Below are 23,623 nucleotides of genomic sequence, written 5' to 3'. Positions count from 1 at the left end.
GGCTTTGCTAATAAAGAGGCACAAAGCGCATTAACAAAGATCCCAGTTGCCTTTTTTCCCTTCATTACATCCACTTTTTATTGTGCTGTTGGCAGTTGCTGCGTTTCCTTATGACCTTCCAGAAGCTCGTGTTCTTCATAAATACTCCTGTTTGTTTGGACGACCTTTGTTAGTTTTATGTCTCACTTTATTACCCATTTAGTCCTTAGATTTATGTGTTTTTTCCTACTTAAACATGTTGTTTTTGCTACTGAAACAAATGTAATCAGTGAGTAGCACTAATCTAATTAAACAGGATAATTGGGATTTCAGGAGTATGATCACATGCTTTATTTGCAGGCTGTAAAGCTTTCAACAGATTGGATGATTTTTAGTATGGTACATTTTGAAAATGAAGGCGTGCACTGCTGCGCTTCAGCTTTGACCCTTTGTCTCTGTCTGTCTCTCTCTCTTTTTTGCAGCTTCACAATGCAGCCAACACAAACCAGAAGGAGAAATATGAAGCAGACCTCAAGAAAGAGATTAAAAAGCTACAGGTAAGGAACAAAGGAAACCAGAAAATAAACATTTTTCCACTGACAGGTTGTTTGAGGTGTTCTGCGCTCCCACAAAGCTGATTAAATCAGTTTAACTTCAGGGTAGATGTGTCTGACTTTAAATAATTCCAAAGTTTAAAAAGTCAGAGAAGTCAAAAAGCAATCTCCATTAAAAGACAGACATATCATTGTTATGTTGAACTTAAAAAACGAACAATAAAACGCCTCCAGCATGCAAGCCGTCATCAGCGAGGGTAAACAGATTTCCTGGAAGCAACCATTGTTTTTTCTAGAGGTTTTTCACCTACAGTTTGACCAAAAGCTGTAAAATCTGTGCAGTCTTCTGGTTTAACATGTAAATTTGATTATCTGAAAGGCAGTTATAACTTTTGCTTAGTGTCATGGTGCTACATCACGCTGGAAGATCCAGTGATTGTCACCAAACCGCTGCTGGATTATGGGAAGTTGGTGTTTAAGGAGGGTTTTAATCCGGTCATTCCTTCGAGACCTCCTGAGATTTGTTAAATGATGGTTCTCCGTAGTCTATATTATGACACAAATCAATATATCTTTTGAATCAACAGGACAGTGTCTCTTAAGTCTGCAGATTCTAACCAGGAAAACAGCCATTCGGTTATTAAAAATGCACTGAAACGCTGGTTTTCCTCTTAAATAAACAAAAGTGACAGAGGTGTTTGCCTTCCTGAGTCAGCAAACCTTTAACTTGAGTTGAATTCACAGGTTCAGTGACTTTACTGAATGAAGAAGCTGGAAATACACCCCGAACTGTAACAATTCAAAACACATCAGGCGCCGCCAGAAAAAACTTGGGCCTGATTAGAGTTGTTTTTTTCATAGCTTTTATTATCATGCATCCTCTAATCAGCACCATGTTTGCAGGAGCAAGAGACTCCTCCACCTCTGCAACCGACTCTGCTTTCTGAACCGCCCACAGGTCGCACAAGTTTTCACATCACTGAATCAAAATGGTGCAAAAGGGTTGCACCACGCAGACCCTCCCTTTATTGATAACTGATTAACGAGGTGTATTTTAAGCAGACCGGGGTAATGTTAAAGTCCTGTAATGCTGCTAAAATGTCCAACAAAAAATGGAATCACAGAAACTTCAAATAACTTCTGGAGGCGTGGAGAAAGCTGAGTAAGCATTTTATGCACACTGTGAAAATCAAATGTGAAAGTAACAATTCTCTGCTCTTCAAATCCTCCGTTCACACTTAGCGACACATCATCACCTGTTTTGTTTCAATGGAATTTCTGAGTTTATTTTGCCTGAACATGAAAAAGATGTTGTTCACTTTCTATTCTCGGCAGTGTAAGTAGGAAAATACCACTCTGTGAAACGTGCTTCATTTCCAGCCTGAAGACAAGAACACAGGACCAAGAGCATCACAGTCACATATAGCAATGACTGTTTTACCATAACAATAAGTGACCATAAACAGACAATAATTGGCTGGAACCTCTTTGCTCTTTTGGCCTCTTCAGTCTGGTTTTGTTTAGTTCTCTTGTTTCTTCTCCTCGCTTCATCATGCTTTCAAGTTTTTCACTTACAAGCACGCAAAGTTTTCAGGCCCCTCTTCTGTGGAACCAGCTTCCAGTTTGGATTCAGGAGACAGACACTATCTCTACTTTTAAGATTAGGCTTCAAACTTTCCTTTTTGCTAAAGCATATAGTTAGGGCTGGACCAGGTGACCCTGAATCCTCCCTTAGTTATGCTGCAATAGATGTAGGCTGCCGGGGGACTCCCATGATGCATTGAGTTTTTCCTTTCCAGTCACCTTTCTCACTCACTATGTGTTAACAGACCTCTCTGCATTGAATCATATCTGTTATTAACCTCTGTCTCTCTTCCACAGCATGTCTTTATCCTGTCTTCCTTCTCTCACCCCAACCAATCACAGCAGATGGCCCCGCCCCTCCCTGAGCCTGGTTCTGCCGGAGGTTTCTTCCTGTTAAAAGGAAGTTTTTCCTTCCCACTGTCGCCAAAGTGCTTGCTCATAGGGGGTCATATGATTGTTGGGTTTTTCTCTGTATCTATGAAGCGCCTTGAGGCGACTTTTGTTGTGATTTGGCGCTATATAAATAAAATTGAATTGAATTGAATTGAAACAAAAATTAAGGAGAAGCTTAAAAACACAAATATCCTCCTGTTTTTACTTGTTCTGGGTTATAATTAACTGTTCAGTGTATTTTGTCCTCTTGTTGTCACTCTGTGGGCCATACTTGCTTTGCTCTCTCCACTTTCTTTGTATAGATTTCTTGAAAGGAGGAGATCATTATTAGATGGCACCAGTGTTCAGGTGGCTATTTCCAATGCAGGCAGCATAAGGACAGCTAATTTCTCCTTTTATTTTCAGTCAGACTCACATTTTCTAAGGATTTTTGTAAAAACTGATTCAGCTTGGTTTCCTCGTTTCTAAGTTTGCATGACTGATAGGGCTGCAGCTGCCACAATAATGGGAAAAACAGCAGATAGAAGTAAAGTAGAATTATTAATTTAAAATTAGATACCAGCTTGGTGACCTTTCCACAGGTTTTCTGGAGAGACGGGCTTCTGGGAGTGATTGAGTTTCTTTTCTTTTCTTTTTTTGTGATTTCTGTGAAGTCACGCTCAGTTTAAGGCGGGGCTATCGTTACTCAGATCCTGACTGCTTTTAGCACCAGGTGTGACTGGGTTCTAATTTGTGGCCAATCAGCAGTGAGCAGGTGAGACAGAAGCTGCTGATCTTAACCTGACGTCTCTGAAAATGGACCGTGAAGGCTGAGATGTTTGCTGACTTGAATCATTTAACCTGCCACACATAAAGGTGTGTTTGTAGTATTAAATATCATCTCGCTCAGCCTGAAATGTTCAGCGTTGTCATGAGGACCAAACTTCACGCCAAGCCTGTTTGCTGCATGCAGACATCATGTTCACCAGCCATGACTGCTGGAGAGGAGGCTGCGCTCCTATCACAGACTTCACTGATGTATCTCTCTGTCTCTTTCTCCCTCCTCTCCCGCTATGTCCCCCCCCCCCCCCCCTCTTTTTCCTTCTTCTTCTGGTCCCTCAGCGTCTTCGAGACCAGATCAAGACGTGGGTGGCATCAAACGAGATCAAAGACAAAAGGCAGCTAGTAGAAAACCGCAAACTCATAGAAACGGTAAGTAGAAACTAAGGATGAAGGTCATTATGACACATCCAGGGCCTGTTTACACTCTGGAGGACTATTTGTTTTGAAATCTGGAAAAAAAGTCAGATAAACCAGTTTTATTCGATTTTTTTTCTCTTTTTTCAAATAATTAAAAGTTGTGTAAGGTTGGAGGTCTTTATGGAGCCATTTACCTGCAGTTATCCACTAATATTTGGCCCCAGTAATATTAGAACTAATGAAAAAACAGTGCATGTTTTTAATTAATGTTGATCTTTATTTTTACCTGTTTATATTTTTGGGGTGGATTAAAGAAAACGGTTCATTATTTATTAGTTATTTTTGCTTTTTTATATTTTTCCAGCTTAGTCAGTACATTTTTATCCTTCTAAAAGATGGATGGAGCAGAAATGACCACGTACTATAACCTAATCACAGATATCAGTCTTTGCTGAATAATGCTGCTTAAAGTTCTCATTGAGGACAATGCAGCACATGCCACAAGCTGCACCAGCTCTTTAGAAATGGATCCTTTGGGTCCAGTAAGTCACAAGATGGTCTCTCTATAGATCAGGCTTGTGGTGTATCCCAAGGATGTTCAGTCAGATTGGGATCAGTGAGTTTGTAATTGACTTTGATCTGTTTTTGCGTCTTCCTGCTGGAGGAGGAGGCTGTTACGGAGTGCTTAAAACTTGTGTCTTAAAAAAGAGAGACAATGTCCAGAAACAGAATTCCCCGAGGCTCAGTCCTAACCGAGTGTCCGTTTATTGTTTGCAGTACAGTGGCTGTAACTGAGGAAGATAAGGAAAGTTTTCCCGGATAGCAGATTGCCTGTTAGTTTGTGGAAATGGAAAGTTGCAATTTTAGTTTAGTGATTGTGTTGTTTTTTTTCATTAGTCATTGCCTTCAAGCGCTTACAATGCCAGCTGAGCTAGAAGTTTTATTTTTTTATCTTACATTTCTGTTTAAAATAGTTAAATGTTCCTTTTTATTGCTGTAAAAATTCTCACTGCACCTTCAAATGCACACAGACGGTGCCGCCTTTAGAAGCTCAACAACAAACAGAAACGGCGTGAATGTGTTGCCAAAATTATTCCCTAGATCACTGGCTCGGATTAAAGAGCTGCGCCCATTTTCATCTGCTCCGCTATCTAACACCTGTCCTCCAGGCCGCGGAGCCACGTGAGCCTTTGATGAGGGCTTTTGAGATGGACTGAATGTGAGCCACCTGCCTGCACAATGAGGGACCTCTGCAACTCTTCGAGTTTTCCTGCGGTTTTGTTGGTTGACCTGAAATTACAATCCTGCAGGAAGTGGAGGGAGCTTGTTAGAAACACGTTGCCTCAACAGCAAATGATCATTCACAACCTACTGGGTGTTTACACCGAAATGTGACCAAGATGAACTTGCAGTTTAGAGCCGTGAATGCAGGGTTGGTGTTGAAACCGCTGCAGGCAGAGAAGAGACTTTAACAACATTCAGTCACAGACAATATGTCCCATTTATCAGCTGCTGAGAGGCGTTCAGGAGCTCTTCGAGTTCAAGAACTACATTTATTAAAGCAACGCTGTTGTTGGTGTTCAGATTATTTAAAAAATCAGTGGAATAAATGACATTTTCTGCAGTTCTACACACTCAGTGGTCACTTTATTAGGTACAACTGTAATGCCATTTTTAGATGTTTTTCACTGTTGTGGTGCTTTATAATGACAGGTGTTTGGAAAATTATGAACCCTGCATTTTTATAGAGGATTACTCTAAACCCTGAAAAAGGGTTCAACAAATTATAAGAACAAACCTTTGGTTTGTATTAGGGGCGTCAATATATGAGTAGCAATAATAATTCATATTTAAAAATGAAATATTCATGTCTAGTTCAAACGATCATGTATTTAAACTGGTTTAAAGTTCCAGAGCTCCATTTATTTCCATTTGTTCAGGCACTGAAGTTGTGAAATGAAACAAAAGAGAAAAATTACTCCATGTGCATAAATCTATCCACTGGTTGTCTCATCTCTGTAGTGTCTCAAGTGTTTTCCTCTAATAGTCAGCACCTGTCACTGTGCTGCACACCTTTTATCTGCACTCAGCATATATAAAGAAGCGCCATCCGGTGGCTGGAGGTGTAAACACAAACGAAGATGTTTAAAAACGGCCGAGTAGAAGCAGCGTAATGTTAAAGACTCGCTGTGCAGTTTATCTGAGCTCGACAGCTCAGCTACACATTTTATGGATGATTGTAATAAGGTGACAGTGCTGAACTAACAATCCTGTCACAGCAGCAGCTTCTTGCTTCTAGGATAAACCCTCTAAGTTAGACTCAGTTACTCGCCCAGCTGCTGCATTTAAGCTCCTCGGCGAGCTGTGCTGTTTTGCCCTGCATCTGGACTTGCAGGCGTTTCTTTAGCTCATGGCTGGTCTGATTGAGTCACTGCAGTTTTGTGCTCTATATTAGCTGCACGACATTTTGTGTACAGACTGAGTGATGAATGCATCAGTGGCATTTCTCCATATCTGTTTAGTCACCTAATTTTTGTAAATGATTTGCCTGAGTTAACCTTAAAACACAAAAGAAACAAAATTCGGGCTGACGGTTGACTCGACTCCACATTTATGTGGTAATATGATGGCAGATTTTTGTATTGTTTTAAATGTCTTAAATCTGAATTCTTAGGATTTTGTTTTCTGCAATTAAACCTTTTTTATGATAATCAAGTAAAATCGAACTGAAGTTGGAGTAATGTTTAAATAAGGGGGCACAATAAGACACAATTAGATGTTTGTGAAGATCAATATATCCCCGAAAACTGAAGTTGATCAGCTTCTTATTTATTTCTTCGTTTACTTGCAGCAAATGGAGCGATTCAAGGTAGTGGAAAGAGAAACCAAGACGAAAGCATACTCTAAAGAAGGGCTCGGTCTGGCACAGAAGGTGGACCCAGCCCAGAGGGAGAAGGAGGAGGTCGGCACGTGGCTAACGGTGAGCTTCATAATCAAATGTTGTCATACGAAAGATGGGAAATGGTTTGTTTGTGACAGGAAGAGTAGTGTAATCTAAATGCTGTCAAGCATCACATTAATTTGTGTAGAGAAGTACTTTCTAATCCTGTAAGTCTAATCACCCATTTAATGTAACCACTGCTGTAAAGCAGAATCGCACCGTGGTGAAATCTGTTCTCAAAAGCAGAAACTAATTCGAGTCAGCGGCTCAGTTCGTGTGTCACAGCTCGGGTCTCTCACGAGGAAGTTTTCTGCTTGGATTGTTTTTAATTTTCTTTTGCAACCAAACCTGGAACTGAAAGTGAAATCAGGTGGAACTAAAACCAAAATTAAAACAAAACGCCGTCTCGGCTTTAACGAAGTCAGACTCCCATTAATCGACAGCCATTTCTAAACACGACCGTGCTTGTGTTTGGCGCTCTATAAATGTGTCGTCGTTCTGATCATCAGAGTAAAAAGGCTGATTTTGAGCAGAGATGTTAAAACGGTTCATTAATAATTTATCTTATTTGTCAGGTTGAAAATGTCAAAATTTGATGGGTTTGTTTTTGTTTTTGAAATCAACTCTTTGGCATTTATTGGGTCAACAAATTATAAACTTGTTTATTTCATCTTTGGCTACGTCCACACGTACACGGGTATTTTTGAAAACGGAGATTTTCCGTTTTTGTTTTAGAAAATAATCCCGTCCACACATAAAGGCAGAAATGAAGGAAAACATTGCTAGGAACATGCCGAAGCAGCAGGTGGCGCTATATTCCTAACTGTGTAGAAATGTTGGCCAATCAGAAGTGTAGAAGCCTCGGTGGGGAAAAAGTAAACAAAGCTGGGGCATAGAAGCAGAACCGAGTCGTATGTGTGGAGGGACAGTAACTGTGTGTGTATATGTAAGCATTTAAACACTGCAGAGAGAACAATTAACAGTATTGTAGAAATTAATTTCACCGAAACAATAACGTGGCGCACAGTGTGACGTCAAATAAATGCGCACAGCTTTGACGCTGCATTTCTCCGTTTTTCTCGTCCACACGTAAATGCAAAAACTGAGTTTTCGAAAATATCCACCTTAAAAATCTCCGTTTTCAGTGACCAAAAACGCCGTTTACGTGTGGACGAAAGGTGCAAACGCATTGAAAAATCTGCGTTTTCAAAAATACCCGTGTACGTGTGGACATAGCCTTAGACTTAATGGGGGATTCCCCCAAGTCTCAGAATGGTGGGACTAAACTTCTATGTATATTAGCCCATCTATAATAAAGGCAGTAAATTAATGTTGCCTTTATTTTATTTATTTTTTTACCCCTCAGTTGTCAAACACTGTTTGGGGTATTGTTGTCACCCTGCCGGGTGGGCGGGCAGTTTGTAAATGCAGTAACTCAAGAATGAGATGCAGGAGTTTGAAATTGAGACTATAGGTATATTTATTAGGAGGCTGAGGAATAAGACTGGTGTCCAACAGTGTGTGTTGGTGTTTTGTGTTCACAGAAATCTCTTTTAATATTTTTTTTCTGTGCATTTTATGAACAAAAATATCTATTTCGATTGAATAAATGAAATCTAATGTAATAAACCTGCTTAATTAAATTTTAGTCCATGCTTTGGGAATCCTTCAGCGATGGCTGTGAACAAAACATTCCTCCGTTATGGAAAAACTTGCTGCACGACACATTTTAAACACTCAATGACTTCCTGCTTTTGTTTTGCCTTTTGTAATCTTAACAGCAAAATGAGGCTTTTTAGTTTAATACTTGGTGTTTTTTACATGTTAAGCCTGAGTACATTTTTTTTAAACTTATCCGAACCGACTTAATAAGCGAGCGAAGGAAAGTCACGTTCTTCCACTATTAAAAAGCCACTTCTGCATCTAAACATGGTTTGTTTCGTCAGCCGATGATTCCAAACGCCAAAGAGTTGATTTTTAATGTCATCCAAGGTTTACAATGGCAGCAAATATTTAAAGATTTTAATGATAAATTTTATCAAGAGCCGATCTAGTTAAAGGTCTAATAACCAGCTGAGTTTTGTCACACCGCTGCCGTGTTAACTTTTAATGTCTTTTCTTGCTCAGAATACGATAGACACTCTGAACATGCAGGTGGACCAGTTCGAGAGCGAAGTGGAGTCTCTCTCAGTCCAGACGAGAAAAAAGAAAGGAGACAAGGAGGTCAGTGTGTGCTCTCATCTCTGATTCATTCATTATTTTCTTCTCTACTTGCCTCTGTCGAGGTTCTTTTCCTCTCAGCCTTCTCCCTCGTCTGTTTACAGCTGACACAGATCACTCGGTCAGCCGGCCTTAGCCTTGCAGCCTTTCTCTCTCCTCTTTTATCTCCCTCTCTGCTACAGAGGTCAGATAGTGTGTCCTCCATTCATCTTCTGTCTCTATCCAGACAAGGGCAACTCTCCTGACTTCTTCTTTCTGTTGGTTTTCGTTTCAAGTCCTCTCCAGGGATCTCATTTATAGAGAAACCTGTGGATGACACAGTGCAGATATTTGCAAAAAGCATGAAAACTTTGAGATTCCATGTTTGAGTTTATAGCTCATGCTGAAGAAAATACTTTTTGTTATGTCACAGAAAGTGTTTGCAGCCGACTTTGTTAGCCTCGCGTTTAGTTGTGAGCACGAATTTTTCGTTTCATAAATGAGACCCAGAGGAGTTTATTTTTATCTGTATCTTGTGCGGTTAGTTTAGCTGGCCAAAAGCGTAGGACCGTCTCTCTCAGCAGAGATCTTCAGAGTTGGTGTTGCACTGTACTGCTGCTGTAAGATTGTGGTTTTCAGACCGAAAAGTTTAAGGCTTAACATTTCTTCTGGTATAAAAATCTTCACACAGGGTCTCTCTGTTGTGCTTTGATTTTTAAATGTTCAAGATGCAAGAAGGATGAATTTTAAAAAAACAAACAAACTACAAAGTGTGTGCAGAGATAAAGAGGGGTTCTGGTTAAATCTTACCACAAAGTTGGCTCCTATTAGGACATGTTGCATGTTGCACTGGCCACTTTAATAGGTCCTTACTAATACTGATCTGGACCTTCTTTTGCCTTCAGACCTGCCCTAATTCTTCATGGCATAGATTCGTATATTGACTGCGTCACACAGTTGCTGCAGATCCCCGATATAAATCTACCGCATCCCAAAGGGAGCTCCATTAGATTGAGATCTGGTGATTGGAGGCCATCTGAGGACAGTGACATGTTCAGAAAATCAGTTTCAGGCTACTCTGCACAAAGAGGAAGTCCTGGCAGTATATGATGAAGGATGAAAAGAAGCTCAGGACTAAAACTTTTAACATGTTTTTTTTATTTTATAATTTACAGGATACCTCTGATGGTATTTTCCTCTCACTGTGAGGGTGTTGTGTTCTTCCAGCTCTTTTGTTGTCCAGAAACTATTAAAAACTCCTCCGATACACACTGCTGCATTAACATCAGACACACACACACTCTTTATTTTGTTCTGCTGCCCCAAATACTTACTAGAGCACCAAATGTGTTTTAATCTGCAATTGAAAATACTCTGTAACAAATGCACTTTGCCCCTGTTTGAGTAACATTTGCTGCAGACTGCTGTAGCCAGACAGAAGAATTCATACAAAACTCACGACTTATGTTTGTTTTGTTTTTTAATTTTTTTGTTTTTTAGATTAACATTACAATACAATATATTTCGAGTCTTTTAAGGATTTATTGGGATCAAAATAGGGAAACAAAAAATAAAAGAAAACAATTTGTTTTATTAATGTTAGAGCTAGGGCTGCCACGATTAGTCGACTAGTCACGATTACGTCGACTATCAAAATCGTCGACGACTGATTTAATAGTTGACGTGTCGTTTGAAGCTTTGTAAGATCACAAAAGACGCAGGAATAAGTAGTAGGATTTAAGAGTGTAATAACGGACTGAAACAGAAGATGGCAGCACTGCATGTACAAGGATGCCAGCTGCTGTTAAACCCCGAAGAAGAAGAAGCTCCCAGAATTCATAGCGCGGCCCAGCTCAATTTCCAACAACGGCAGCAGCTAGTTAGTTTTAATATTACTCTTATTATTCTTTCTGGGTCACAAAATAAACGTTTAACATGTTTTCAGGCAAGAATGTAGCTGTGTAAACCTGAAATATCTGCTCAGTTTATCAAGACTCCGCATATTTTCAAAAGCGCTCTGACGTTTTCGGAGACGTCTGTTACCCACTAGCTCGATAGCTAGCCGGGGGCTAGGCTCACTAGAGCCCCGAGAACACCGGACTCCGGGCAAATCGTTTTCAAACCCACCGCCTTCTTTCGCTACTCAAGTTAAACATGATATATATAAGTCACTTGGATAACTTTAAAATGTTACTGTTTGGCTTTTTTTAGTATTTTATTTGTTCCTGAGTAAATCGGTTTGGCTGAGATTAGTTAAAGAGATGCTCGAGAATATCCTCCGGTGTCCTGTTATATTTTAGATAGCAAGGAGCAGACGGCTGAGTTTATTAAACTTCACTGAAACAATCTGCAAATTTCATTAAAATTTAATAAACTATCATCTTGTCTTTATTTTTAGTTAGCACATACCTTAAACACTTCAAGCTCTAAGCTAATGATAGTTATATAAGAGCAGATGCTGCTGGTGCAATAAGCTGTACGTTTTACATCCAATGGATGATGATCTGATTAGTCGACTAATCGGTGACTAGTCGACTATCAAAATAATCGTTTGTGGCAGCCCTAGTTAGAGCCAAATAAACTTGTATAGGGGGAACCAGGCTTGGACCGTTTCTTAATTACACTTGTGGTCTGCATACTCATGGACATGAATGTCATGGGGTAGTTTTGGATTTTCCCATTCAGAGTATTGCTCAATGCAGTAAGTGCTGTCAAACAAATCCTTCATATCTTTGAGGCTGTGTGGATTAGAGAAAACAAACTTGTGCAGCCGATTGTTTTTAAACTCATTAAAGATGTGTGCTGCACCATGATGCCACCCTGGAAAAAACAGTACAAGGATGATCTCATTAAATTCATGCTTCTAAGTACATATAAACTTCTGACTACAACTGTAGCTGTGGCTCATGAGGCCAAAGAGTTCAGGTGTATGTTGGAGGCTTGTTCATGCTCCTGACTGTTCTGGTGCAGCATTAAAATGCACTAAGGTGAAACATTAACATGCCACACTTGGCTGCCTGCACCAGCAGCCACACCAGACATTTCCATAAGAGTCCTGACCGCCTGTTTTAACAGCTGCTGTGTTGTTATAATCACATCAGCCCAGCTTGCTCGTGCACTCTTTTCTTTTATTCCTCAGAGGTATCTGGGTGTGTTAGTTTTATCTGGACAAAGAAACGCAATACATGGCTGAGAGCTCCAGAATATGTATGAAGCTTTAGAAATATTAAATATTGAAGTAAGAGGTGCAGTTATGCGTGAGCTAGCTTATATGATGCATTAAGCCATAAAGTGCACATGTAGCAGCATGTTACGCTCGCACAGCCTTATAGCCGTCAAATGCTCCGACTCCTGTTTGCTTTTTGTTTCAATTTTTAAATATGTAACATGATTTTTATTTTTCCTGTCCTTTTTTTTTTCTTTTGCAACAATGGTAGATATACATTTGGACTTTTTTTTTTTCTTCTTTTTTCTTCTTTTAGTCCAACAGTAGAGAATTGGCAAGCACCAACATGTTAAGAGATTTTCATAACACAGATATAATGAATGTTTGGACTCAAGCAAATTTAAAAAGTAGATTGTGGGCCTGTGTTGCCTCCTTACATTACTTAAATTGCTGTTTTTTTTTGTTTTTCTTCTTCTCCCCTCGCCTATTTCTGGTTGTACAGAAGCAGGACCGGATCGAGGAGCTGAAGAAATTCATTGAGAGGCATCGGTACCACATCCGGATGCTGGAGACGATACTGAGGATGCTGGACAACGACTCTGTGCAGGTGGAAGCCATCAGGAAGATCAAGGTCAGAGGCTAGAGTGATTGGTGTTTTCTGTCCTTTTCTCAGTTTTAAACATAAAATCAGCAACTAAATGTTTGCACAAAGGCACAGTTTGTGTCCACAAGATCTTCTTCGGGTGTTACTTGCAGAAATAACTTATTCTAAGTTAATTAGTGTGCCAAACATTTCCTAAAAATTTGTTTTATGGCCTTTTTCTTTGTTTTTCCATCAACTAAATGAAATAATATTTATAGAAAAAGTGTAAACCTTCATCAGATGAATTTATTTATATACTGCCACACGAAAAATTAGTTTAAGAAATGTCGTATACGAAGCTTTCTTGTAACTTTCCCTTCTATCTGCACTTTCCTCAGGATGACGTAGAGTATTATATAGACTCGTCGCAGGATCCCGACTTTGAGGAGAACGAATTCCTTTACGACGATCTGGACTTGGAGGACATTCGTAAGTAGAGAAGGAGCCGGGGTTTGGTTTCTGAATTCACTTTTTATTTGTTTACATGTAATGATTATGTAATTGTGTGAATGCCGTGAGGCTGAAAACTCCCTCAGCTTTCAGCCGATTTTCACCATTCAGATTTTAAACTGTTCTGCTCTTTCTGCTAATGCCAGCTATATCTTTTGGCGCTCATAACTTTTATACTTTTTGAAATATTAAGCATTTTATGCCTGTTTTTTGGCCCCTTGAGATGAATGGGACCACATCACAAGTGTCTATGCTGATTTAGCTCCCCGGGGGTGGGCTGTGTTTTAGCTCAGTGAGATGAGCAGCCGTTCTCAGAGTGGGAGGCACAGGTTCAAATCCCACTTATGGCAACAATTTCTTCAGCTAACAATTTTTTTTAAACTCTTTTCAACACAAATTTTAGCTCCTTCGCCTCTTTTCAGAAGAAAGTTCAACAAGTTCACCTCCTTTAAGCAGAAGGTTCAGCTTTTTCACCCGTTTTCAGCACAAATTTCAGTTTCTTCTGCTCAAGTTTAGCTTAGTGAGATGAGTAGCCGCCTTGAGACCAGGTGGCGCAGGTTCGAATCCTACCTGTGGCTGCTGCCCCACATCTTTTCCTCTTGCGCTTACTCCACCCTTTCAAATAAAGCAGTTTTCACCACAGATAAGCCTCTACACCTCTTTTCAGCAGATAGTTCTGCTTTTTTCAGATTCCACTACACAGCATTCACACTGCATTTTTGCAGGAAATGCAACTTTTTCTAGTTGCACGTAATATCCTCCCCGTATCCCCAGCATCCTCCTCTGTCACACCATGTTTTCCATCACTACATCCATGAATCTTCTCTGTGGTCTTTCTCTTTTCCTTCTGTCTGTCTGCTCCATATTCAGCATTTTCTTCTTCCAGTCAATCCAACGTCTCTATTCTGCACATGTCCAAACTCATCCTTTTATATCTCATTTCTAATCCCGGTCACTTCCAATGGAAAATCTTAACATTTTCGACTATATCACATATACATCATATATTATTAAAATGGCCCAAACCACAGTTTTTGTATACTCAGCTTTAAACATTTAAACCTACCAAAGTCTTAAAGGCCTTTTGACTTTCACTGACCTCCCTCTCTGCCTCTGCTCTCTCCAGCTCAGTCGCTGGTCGCCACTTCACCGCCGGGGCACTCGCACTTGGAGGACGAGATCTTCCAGCAGTCCAGCAGCACACCCACCTCCACCACCTCATCTTCGCCCATCCCCCCGTCGCCTGCTACTTGCACTACAGTAAGAGAACTTTCCCCAGAGTTAGCTAAAGCTTCTGTTATGTGTGCGCTTTTGTCTGTGCAAGCTGTGCACTAATAAATAAAACACTGAGGGCTTTTTAAAGTCATTTAAAAAGGATTAAGAGTAATTTGGAGCCTACTTGTTGCTCACAATCATTCAAGCTTTTCTGCATATGATTTGCATCCTTGATGTTCCCGTCCCCAGTGATATGACAATTAAAATTACTTTAAAAATCCAAATTAATAAATCAACCTGCTGCTTTTCCACCAAAAATAATCATCCAGTGTTGTTATCTCATCACTGACTGCTGAACATGTCACTAATGGTTCTATTGAAGTAAAACTGGTAATGGAGGGAAATTAAGTCGATTGTTACACTCAAGTTGAGTCAATATCTAAAATATAAATGAAAGATAATTGCCTTTGTAGCTATTGTAGTGCCCTGCCATCTGCTCTCATTGTTCTGTTGCGTTGCCTTTATATCATCTGTTCTTCCTATCCGCCCACACACAGTATGTAGTGAGAGCAGTTATTATAGGGCTCGTTTGTCTGAATAGAAGGCGTGGTATTGTTCCGCGCCGCTGATGAGAAGTTACACCGTGGCATTAAAGGGAATGTAAAGGATGAGGAAGGTCTTCAGTAGGCTGCTCTGACTCGGCTGTGAAGGTTTCTAGAAGTTGTTGAGTTTGTTCGACACAGACGTACATGATGATATTGAGACGCAGTATAAGTTTGGATGTTTGCTTTACTTTAGAGTTTGCAGGAAAAGTCAAATGTAACAAAACATCTGGGAGTCCCAAACTACAGACGGCTGTTCTATGAAGCAGAATCTGGAAGTTTTAGTGTTCCAGAGGTAGTTAGTTTTATTAGCACTCACTTAAGCTACAGAGCTAATCTGTTCCAGAGCAGATCACGTGCAAGATAGAAGATCAACGCATGTATAACCACCTACTGACCAATCAGTGCTCCAGAGAATTCAGCATTCATTGTAGAACTTGATGCATGGAGGGTATAAAGTTTTAAAAACCATCAAAAGGTTTTTAATTTCCCTGAGTTGATACTGATCTCCAGTAAAAAATATAGATTCAAAGATGAAACTTTATTCCTATGTTTTGTTTGTTTGTTTTGTTTGTTTTTTTCCCCTCAGTGGCTGCAATTTTTAAACAGTTTTATTGATCTGTAAGCCTAAACATATAATCCTAAAATAGGGCACCTCTTGTACTTGCTGACCTTTTGCACATAGTCTGAGGCTCAGTTTGATTTTTTTTCTTTCTTTCAAACATTAAATCTGTACGTGCCCTGTTAAACACACAGCTGTGATACTGATAAGTCTGTTCACTTACATAGTCTGCCTCTTATGTTCTGCCAAAGCACTTACAATATATATATTCATACAGTGTTTTTTCTTCTTCCCATACATACACTCGCTCTACTTTGGCTGTAGCTGCTGTGTTGCTTTCAACCTGTAGTATGTGTTCACTTTGTTTTATTTTTGCGTTGTGGTTTGATTGTCTTTATAGGGTTACTCGCTCTGCAGCCAATTTTTAAAAAAAAAAAAATTCCACAGCTTTTTCCACGACACACCTTTGTGTTAACATGCACACAGGAATGGGAATGTGGCAGGATGCACATTGCAGATAGTGGGTTGATTCTGATGTACTAACATGTACACAGAGTAATGTTAATGCAAGTGCACGCGTCTTAAATTGAGGTCTACTTTGCATGTTTCTGCACACAGGGCAAAAATCTGAAATAAAGATGATCTCCATTTTCCCATACACATAAGCAGCATAAGAATTAAGCAAGACTGAGAAGAAAAAATGTGCTCGTATAAAGGTGTTGATGGTAAATGCAAATTAAATATAAAGTGCATTAATTACTTAACTGCCATGGACAGCTCTGGATACTTTAACCAGACCCAAAAAGCTCTGCAAAGCTTAAATCTGCTACCTGCTCCCCACCCCCCACCCTTCTTCTTCTTCTTTCACTTCACACCCACATTTGCATGATGACAACCATGGTGTTTGTCTCTGTGGCCCTAATGCCATGTGTGTTTTTTCAGGAGAACTCAGAAGATGATAAGAAGAGGGGACGTTCGACAGACAGTGAAGTTAGTCAGGTTAGTGTGAAGATGCCGAAACCTCTCCCAGAAAACAAGCAGGAGTGCTGAAAGCTCCAGGAACATCATTACCTTCTGAGATTATCATAAAGTGCTGCAGTTATCAGTTAATTTTTGTTAAGTAAACAGAGTCAGACTCTAAGGACTCTGGTCTAACGACTCTGGAGTCATCTTGGAACCAGTCTGATCCTAAACAAACTAGGAAAGAGCCAGAACCTCAAACCACAGTATCCAGAGCACCAACACTGCTCAACACACCACAAACAAAAAGTGTAAAATTTCTACATCTTTACTAAAACACAGAGTAGAGAGGTTTGCTACAACATGAAACTGAAACTGTCATAAACATCTATGGTCATGCACCAGGGCAACAACATTAATTATAGTATGTACTAATATGTTGCCTGTTTTTACTACTTAATGACTTTTTTGCTACTGCAAAGATTTCTTTTCAGGATTCTTTGAGTCTCCTCCTTACATGAAGTGTCTGCTTAAACCTGCAATCTCTCCAATGTCCTGTAGGGGGCGATCCCTCTGGTTGCCTTCATGGCAATGGCAAAAACACTTAGGTTGAGACTTGACAACAGGGTTCTTCATAATGGTTACATATTAAATACAGCCATTGGTGACAGTTATATATAAATGTTGCACAGTCTCTTTGTTATCTCCTTCATCGATGACTAGTAGAGGTGGGAATCACCATACATCCCACGATACGATATTATTGCAATTTTTAAAAATATTTTGTGATATTCAGATTCTGTACATAAAGGTAAACTTTATCAATATTCATTTTCTCTAATATCAAAGTCTCACACTCAGTCTTTCTCTCATTTCAGTTTGATTGTTGACAAACTGAACGGTTTGTATTACAGTCTAGTCCAACTTAACTGAACGCAACCATCTGGTACAATTATAGCTATTCTGAACTATGCAGTTTATGAAAACTATGCAGCCCCTTCAGCAACTGAAGAATTTGAAAGTAAATTAAAACAAAATATAATTTTACATTAAATAAAGTTTTAAACTTAATTAAAATAAAACATGTCTTAAATTAAAATAAGTAAACTGTCACATTTGGACAGTGAAGGAATGTCAGGATTCTTGCTCAGAAAAAGGATCAACATGCTCTGAAGTCAGAGAGCAAATTGTTTGTAACAAAATATCGATTTCTGCTGTCCCTGTATCGATACATTATTAGCAAACAAAATATCACGATGCTACACAGTATCGATTTTTACCTCCACCCCTAATGACTAGCAGGGAAAACAAAGCACTATCCTTTTCCTGTTTTAAGACCACAAATGAGCCTGAAATTTTCATGGAGATTTTTCCCTGAAATCCCCAAACAACATACTTATCTCATCTGCTTTAAAATCTATTGTTGTGTGGCTCAGTCCCTCATGTTGAATCGAATCTTTGACTTTGGTTTATGTCCTCAGTGATAAATGAGCAGTGTTCATTGTACTGTAATTAAACAATGATGTGTTTTAGGAATGGAGCAACAAGAGCAGTGCTTTGAAAAGTCATTGATTAAGACATCAGGTTAATTTTTAATTCATGTATTTTTTATATTTTTCAGTCGCCTGTGAAGAATGGAAATCCCTCCTCTTCGTTATCCTCTTCTTCCTCCTCCTCTGCTTCTTCTTCCGTCTCGGGACTGACCTCATCTTCGATGGTCTCTATGGCGACCATCGCTGGGGGAGGAAGCAGTAGCTCTGGGGGCAACAGTCATCACAGCAACTCAGCAGGTCACCTCACCAACACTTCCGCTGGCAGCTACAGCAACGCCACCCAGCAGCCGCCGCACCCGTCAGCGCAGCAGCAACAGGCCAAAAACTCCGTTAGCTCCTCTTCCTCCTCTTCAGCTCCTATCTCCAACTCCAGCACCTCCACCAACAGCCACCCTGCCTCACTGGCCGCCTCTCCACCCAATGCCAGCACACTGGAGCTCCGTGCTTCAAATTCGCAGCCGCAGGCTCCATCAGGGTCCACGCCAACCTCCAACAGCTTGGGCCTCAGCCTGGGCCTCTCTTTGGGGAAAGGCCTTTCGGGCGTCGTCACCACCAGCCCCATGTCCGGAGGCCTCGGCCTGTCGGGGATGCCGGCATCCCTGACGGGCACCATGGCAAGCCTTCTGTCCAGTAACACCCCTGCACCCTACGCTCAGGCGGTCGGCTCCAGCTTACCAGGCTCTTTGGGTGGAGTCAGCACAGCAACGACCAACAGTGCTGTAGGCTCCATCGGCAGCGGGAACATGACAGTCGGCGGGCCGACATCCTCGACAGGAGGTCTGCTGGGTGCAGCGCCGGGCGTGGTCGGCTCTGGGATTCTGGGTTTGGGCTCTAGTCAGTCAGGGGTGCAGGGCTCGTCCTTGGTGTCGCCGAGCTCGGTGGGAGGTTTAGCCCCAGGTAGCGGAGTAGGAGTCATCGGGAGCAACGGAGGCAGCTCGGGATCAGCAGGGAGTGGAGTAGTAGGAGGAAACTCGCTCCCTGTCCGACCACCGAGCCGACAGAAGCAGAACGGTAGCACTAGTGAGTATCTGATGTCTGCGCTTCGACAGATCGACTGTTTGTCCAGCATCTGTAGACCTGAGGATGATTTCTAAGTGCATTTATGTATTGATGTTTTTATTACAGGTTACAGTGCTGTGGTAGCAGACAGCACAGCAGACTCCGCCCTCAACAGTGCCAGCCAATCGCAAAGCAGCCAACCCTCATCTTTGACCTCCACAGCCAATCAGCCGTAAGTAGCCAAAGCAGCTGGTTGGAGGACATGATTGTTTTTATAGTAGCATTTTAATTAAATTGACTGTCACCACTACTCTCCTTTTTGGTTAGAACTTGTACAAAGCATCCTTAGAGCCGCTCAGATTCCATAGCTAAAATGACTGCATTAAAGTCTTCCTATATGCACTTCTAATTAAAAGCCTTTTAACCTTCGGGGACTTTATTGTGAAACTTCTGCTGCTTGTTGAAAAACAAGACTTTCTGTAACTTCTTTAGATTTGTGCTCCTTTTTGACTGTGACCCCAGCCTAAACTAATCCACGTTTCCTATTTCCAGTAAGGACACTGGTCCCAGTCTACTGGGCTCTATAAGTTTGTCGTCCAGCTCTCCATCCCCGGCCTCTTACAGCGAGGCCAAAACGGTGAGCGGCAGCAACCTGTTGAATGGGCCAATGTCCTACTCACAGCAGTCCTCCGACAGCATCAAGGTGAGACACATTTGAACGTACGAAGGCGAACAGCTATGTTTTTAATCGTTTTTAGGGGCCATATGGGAGTTTGGGATTTGAATGTTGTTTGCTAAGAGAGCAACTTAATCTCCCAAATCTCCACAGACTATTAATTTGCATGCAGACACAATAAGAATGGCCTCTGCTTTAATTAATTCATTCTGCCAACAGTTAAATCCAAAGGGGAGATGATTACAGTCTCATTACTGCTGTTTGTTGATTAACAGAGCTGTTTAAAGCAAATTACAGCAAACACTGAGAGAACAGTGCCAAAAACAGGGAGGAACCAAATACCTGCCAAGTTAGGTTGGTACAGTAATGTTTTAAAGAGGTATGAATATACACCGATCACACAGCATAATGACCCCTGACAGGTGAAGTGAATGATTCTGATTATCTCTTCATCATGGCACCTGTGAGTGAGTGGGGATATCAGGGACCAAGGGAACACTGTGCTCAGAGTTGATGTATTAAAAGCAGGAAAATTGGGTAAAAGTAAAGATTTGAGCATCAGAACTGGACCACAGAGCAACAGGAGGAGGTGGGCTGGTATGATGAAGTGGCTTTCTTTTAAATCTTGTGATTGCTGCGTGTTTGTGCCGTGCTTACCTGGGGACCATCTGGCATCAGGATGTACGATTTGAAAGAAGGCAAGCCGGCAGAGGCAGTATGATGCTCTGAGAAATGTTCTGCTGAGAAACTTTGGTTCCTGCCATCCATGTGGATGTTACTTTGACATTTACCACCTAACTAAGCATTTCTGCAGGCCATGCACACCCTTTCATGGAAACTGTATTCCCTGATGGCTGTGGCATCTTCAGCAGGGTAATGCATCCGCCCACAAAGCAAAAAATGGTTCAGGAATGATTTGAAGAGCAGAACAATAAGTTTGAGGTCTTGACTTGATCTCCAAATTACCCAGATCTCAATCCAGTTGCACATTTGTGAGATGTGCTGGATAAACAAGTCTGATGCATGGATCCCTGACCTCGCAACTCACAGGACTTAAAGGAACCGGTGCTGATACCACAGCACACTATCAGGTGTGGGATTGAGTCTGTGCTTTGACGGATCAGTGCAGCAGAAGGGGGGCAAACAGAATATTAGAGGTAGTCATAATGTTGTGCCAGATCATTGTAAGTTCAAAAGTGATCTCCAATTATACAGTGTTTCCATGGGGATATAAAAAAAAAAGTAAGATCATTTGATTCTTGATGAAAGAAACGTTAAAGCTGCAAAATCTGAATTACTGAAAACTTGCAAAAACAGTTTTTGCTGGAGATTCTGCAGCCCTGTGAATTTTATCCAAACTTCCTGTTGTATAAAATTTCAAGCCGGTGTAAATCTGTAACGGAGCTTAGTGTTGCACAGCTCAGTACTTTTGGATAGTGTCCTTGGACAACAAAAGAAAAGCCTGACGATGTAATATCGGTTGTATAATTGCAGTAAATTACTCCAGTTTCTAAAAACTGTTTACAAATTACAAATTACGAGGCAATTATGAACTATATTTTTGTTAGGTGTGTGGTGATAAGACCATATCAGTGGTGCGTTTAGACCCAGTGCAGAGTTTCGCCTCCCTTTTACTTCTGCAAATACAGTTGTTGACGTATTTTAGTAAATCTGCAAATGTTCGCTGATAATACAGAAAACTGGAGTGCAACTGATATGTGGAATTAATTTAGAGAAACACATTTTTATAACTTAGTCCTGCGATTTCGCTTCTCTCCAATTCCCCGTCTTTACATAAAAGTGAAGTTGAACCATGGTGACAATATTTAATATTTATTAGTATCAGGAGAAAAGTCTGTGGGATCATTTTAGCTGGTAGGTATTCGAGACTCGGTGTGAAGTGAATATTTTACCAAACTTGCCCAGTGTGAATTTCTTCCGTTTCGTATCTTTGCATACGCACAATTGAGCTCGAGTTAGCCTGTGACTAAACTTACTAATTTCTTTGGCTTTAAGTTCAACTTTATTTTTATGGAATATTTTAGACTAACCCAGTGGTTCTTAGAGGTGGGAATCACCATACATCCCACGATACGATATTATTGCAATTTTTTAAAATATTTTGCGATATTCAGATTCTGTACATAAAGGTAAACTTTATCAATATTCATTTTATCTAATATCAAAGTCTCACACTCAGTCTTTCTCTCATTTCAGTTTGATTGTTGACAAACTGAACGGTTTGTATTACAGTCTAGTCCAACTTAACTGAATCAACCATCTGGTACAATTATAGCTGTTCTGAACTATGCAGTTTATGAAAACTATGCAGCCCCTTCAGCAACTGAAGAATGTGAAAGTAAATTAAAACAAAATCTAATTTTACATTAAATAAAAAAGTTTTAAACTTAATTAAAATAAAACATGTCTTAAATTAAAATAAGTAAACTGTCACATTTGGACAGTGAAGGAATGTCAGGATTCTTGCTCAGAAAAAGGATCAACATGCTCTGAAGTCAGAGAGCAAATTGTTTGTAACAAAATATCGATTTCTGCTGTCCCTGTATCGATACATTATTAGCAAACAAAATATCACAATACTACACAGTATCGATTTTTTTCCCCACCCCTAGTGGTTCTCCAACTGATTTTGGATGATCTGAGAAAATCTGGAGAGAAAAGTAGGACTTTTGTAGGGGATGTACAGAAACGAGAGGTTTTTTGATACTAGAGTGCTGACCTCATTCACTAAAACTCATCTTCCATCTTTTTATATTCTTCATGATTTGGCACTCCATAAACAGTCTGAATGGCTGCACTACAGACCAATCTGAAGTATCTTTGAACCCCCTGGATGTGCCTGCAGACACGAGTACACACAACTTTAGGTCCACCACATAAAACCTGACCGCAGTCAACACACCAAACGAGAACGATAATTTCTTTATGGTTTTAGTCGATTTTGTTTCTCGTGGTAACAAAAATCTCTGATCTAAGAGTTGAAGTAAATCACATTATTGCAGTATGATATTGAAGGACACTCTCCAAGCTATCCACGTACTTGCGAACATATAGTGCATTATTTTTGTTGTTGTTTTGTCCCGTCATCTTGAAATCACTCCTCAAGCTGCCTGACGCTACGTCACATGCATCTTAGGAAGGGAGGGCACAGGAGCAGAGAAACCAAACAGCCCGAAAACTGAAGTTAAAGCGATTTCCATGACAACATTATCAGTGGTGCGGGAACTCGAGTTCCTGTGTTCAAGCAGGTATGATAACTCTGTGCACACGTCCTGGAGAATCTTTTCCCAAGTGTCTCCTTGTCTGTCCTCATCAGCCCCAAGAGCCTCTGAGCAGCCTCAAGTCCATGGCCGAGCGAGCAGCAATGAGCTCAGGGATCGAGGGAGACGTGACCTCCCTGCACCTCACCTCAGGTAAGACACACACACACCTTGATAAAAGGAGATGGAGGGTTACCATAGAGCAGAAATAGAAAAGCTGTATTTTAATGGAACAAAATGTCATCTCACCTCCCACTCTCAGCCGCCTCTGAACAAAAACTGCTGATGATATTATCATCCCTGACTCAGCTCCACTTTTCTTTCTCTCCATCTCCAAAACCCGAATCCCTCTCCTCGTCACTTCCCCTCGCTCTTTCCTATTCAGAAATATTCCCCAGCAGCACTACGGCCCCTTCAGGCCCCCCATCAGGACCTCAGCCCTCGCTGTCAGAGGTCAGCATCCCCCCATCGTTGGGGGTGTGTCCGCTGGGGCCGGTTCCCCTGTCCAAAGACCAGGTCTACCAACAGGCCATGCAGGAGCAGGCGTGGACGCATATGCCACACCCATCCGACTCCGAGAGAATCAGGTGCAGTGACATTTTTACCACCCACCTTTTCTGCAGTCAGAAAAAGCAAAGTAAAGCACTTTGTGCCTCGTTATTGTCGGCAGCATTAGAAGTTTTCAGG

The 23,623-nt window shown here is 40.8% G+C and overlaps 1 protein-coding gene across 1 annotated transcript in view; it reads left to right on the top strand.

The window, feature by feature from the left end:
- The window catches only part of cnot3b (CCR4-NOT transcription complex, subunit 3b), a 47,968-nt gene that overhangs the window by 19,656 nt on the left and 4,689 nt on the right, over positions 1 to 23,623 (top strand). The window contains exons 4-16 of the mRNA XM_087834981.1: positions 462 to 536; positions 3,612 to 3,701; positions 6,541 to 6,669; positions 8,758 to 8,853; positions 12,498 to 12,626; positions 12,977 to 13,067; positions 14,215 to 14,348; positions 16,410 to 16,466; positions 18,049 to 19,000; positions 19,106 to 19,211; positions 19,532 to 19,682; positions 22,993 to 23,089; positions 23,322 to 23,523. Of these exons, the coding sequence (XP_087691107.1) occupies positions 462 to 536; positions 3,612 to 3,701; positions 6,541 to 6,669; positions 8,758 to 8,853; positions 12,498 to 12,626; positions 12,977 to 13,067; positions 14,215 to 14,348; positions 16,410 to 16,466; positions 18,049 to 19,000; positions 19,106 to 19,211; positions 19,532 to 19,682; positions 22,993 to 23,089; positions 23,322 to 23,523 (2,309 nt within the window). The remainder of the gene's footprint in view (positions 1 to 461; positions 537 to 3,611; positions 3,702 to 6,540; positions 6,670 to 8,757; positions 8,854 to 12,497; positions 12,627 to 12,976; positions 13,068 to 14,214; positions 14,349 to 16,409; positions 16,467 to 18,048; positions 19,001 to 19,105; positions 19,212 to 19,531; positions 19,683 to 22,992; positions 23,090 to 23,321; positions 23,524 to 23,623) is intronic.

This window comes from Neolamprologus brichardi, chromosome 22, assembly GCF_056152115.1.
Source record: "Neolamprologus brichardi isolate AB-2024 chromosome 22, ASM5615211v1, whole genome shotgun sequence".
Classification (NCBI taxonomy): Eukaryota; Metazoa; Chordata; class Actinopteri; order Cichliformes; family Cichlidae; genus Neolamprologus; species Neolamprologus brichardi.
This window is presented reverse-complemented; position numbering and strand designations above follow the sequence as displayed.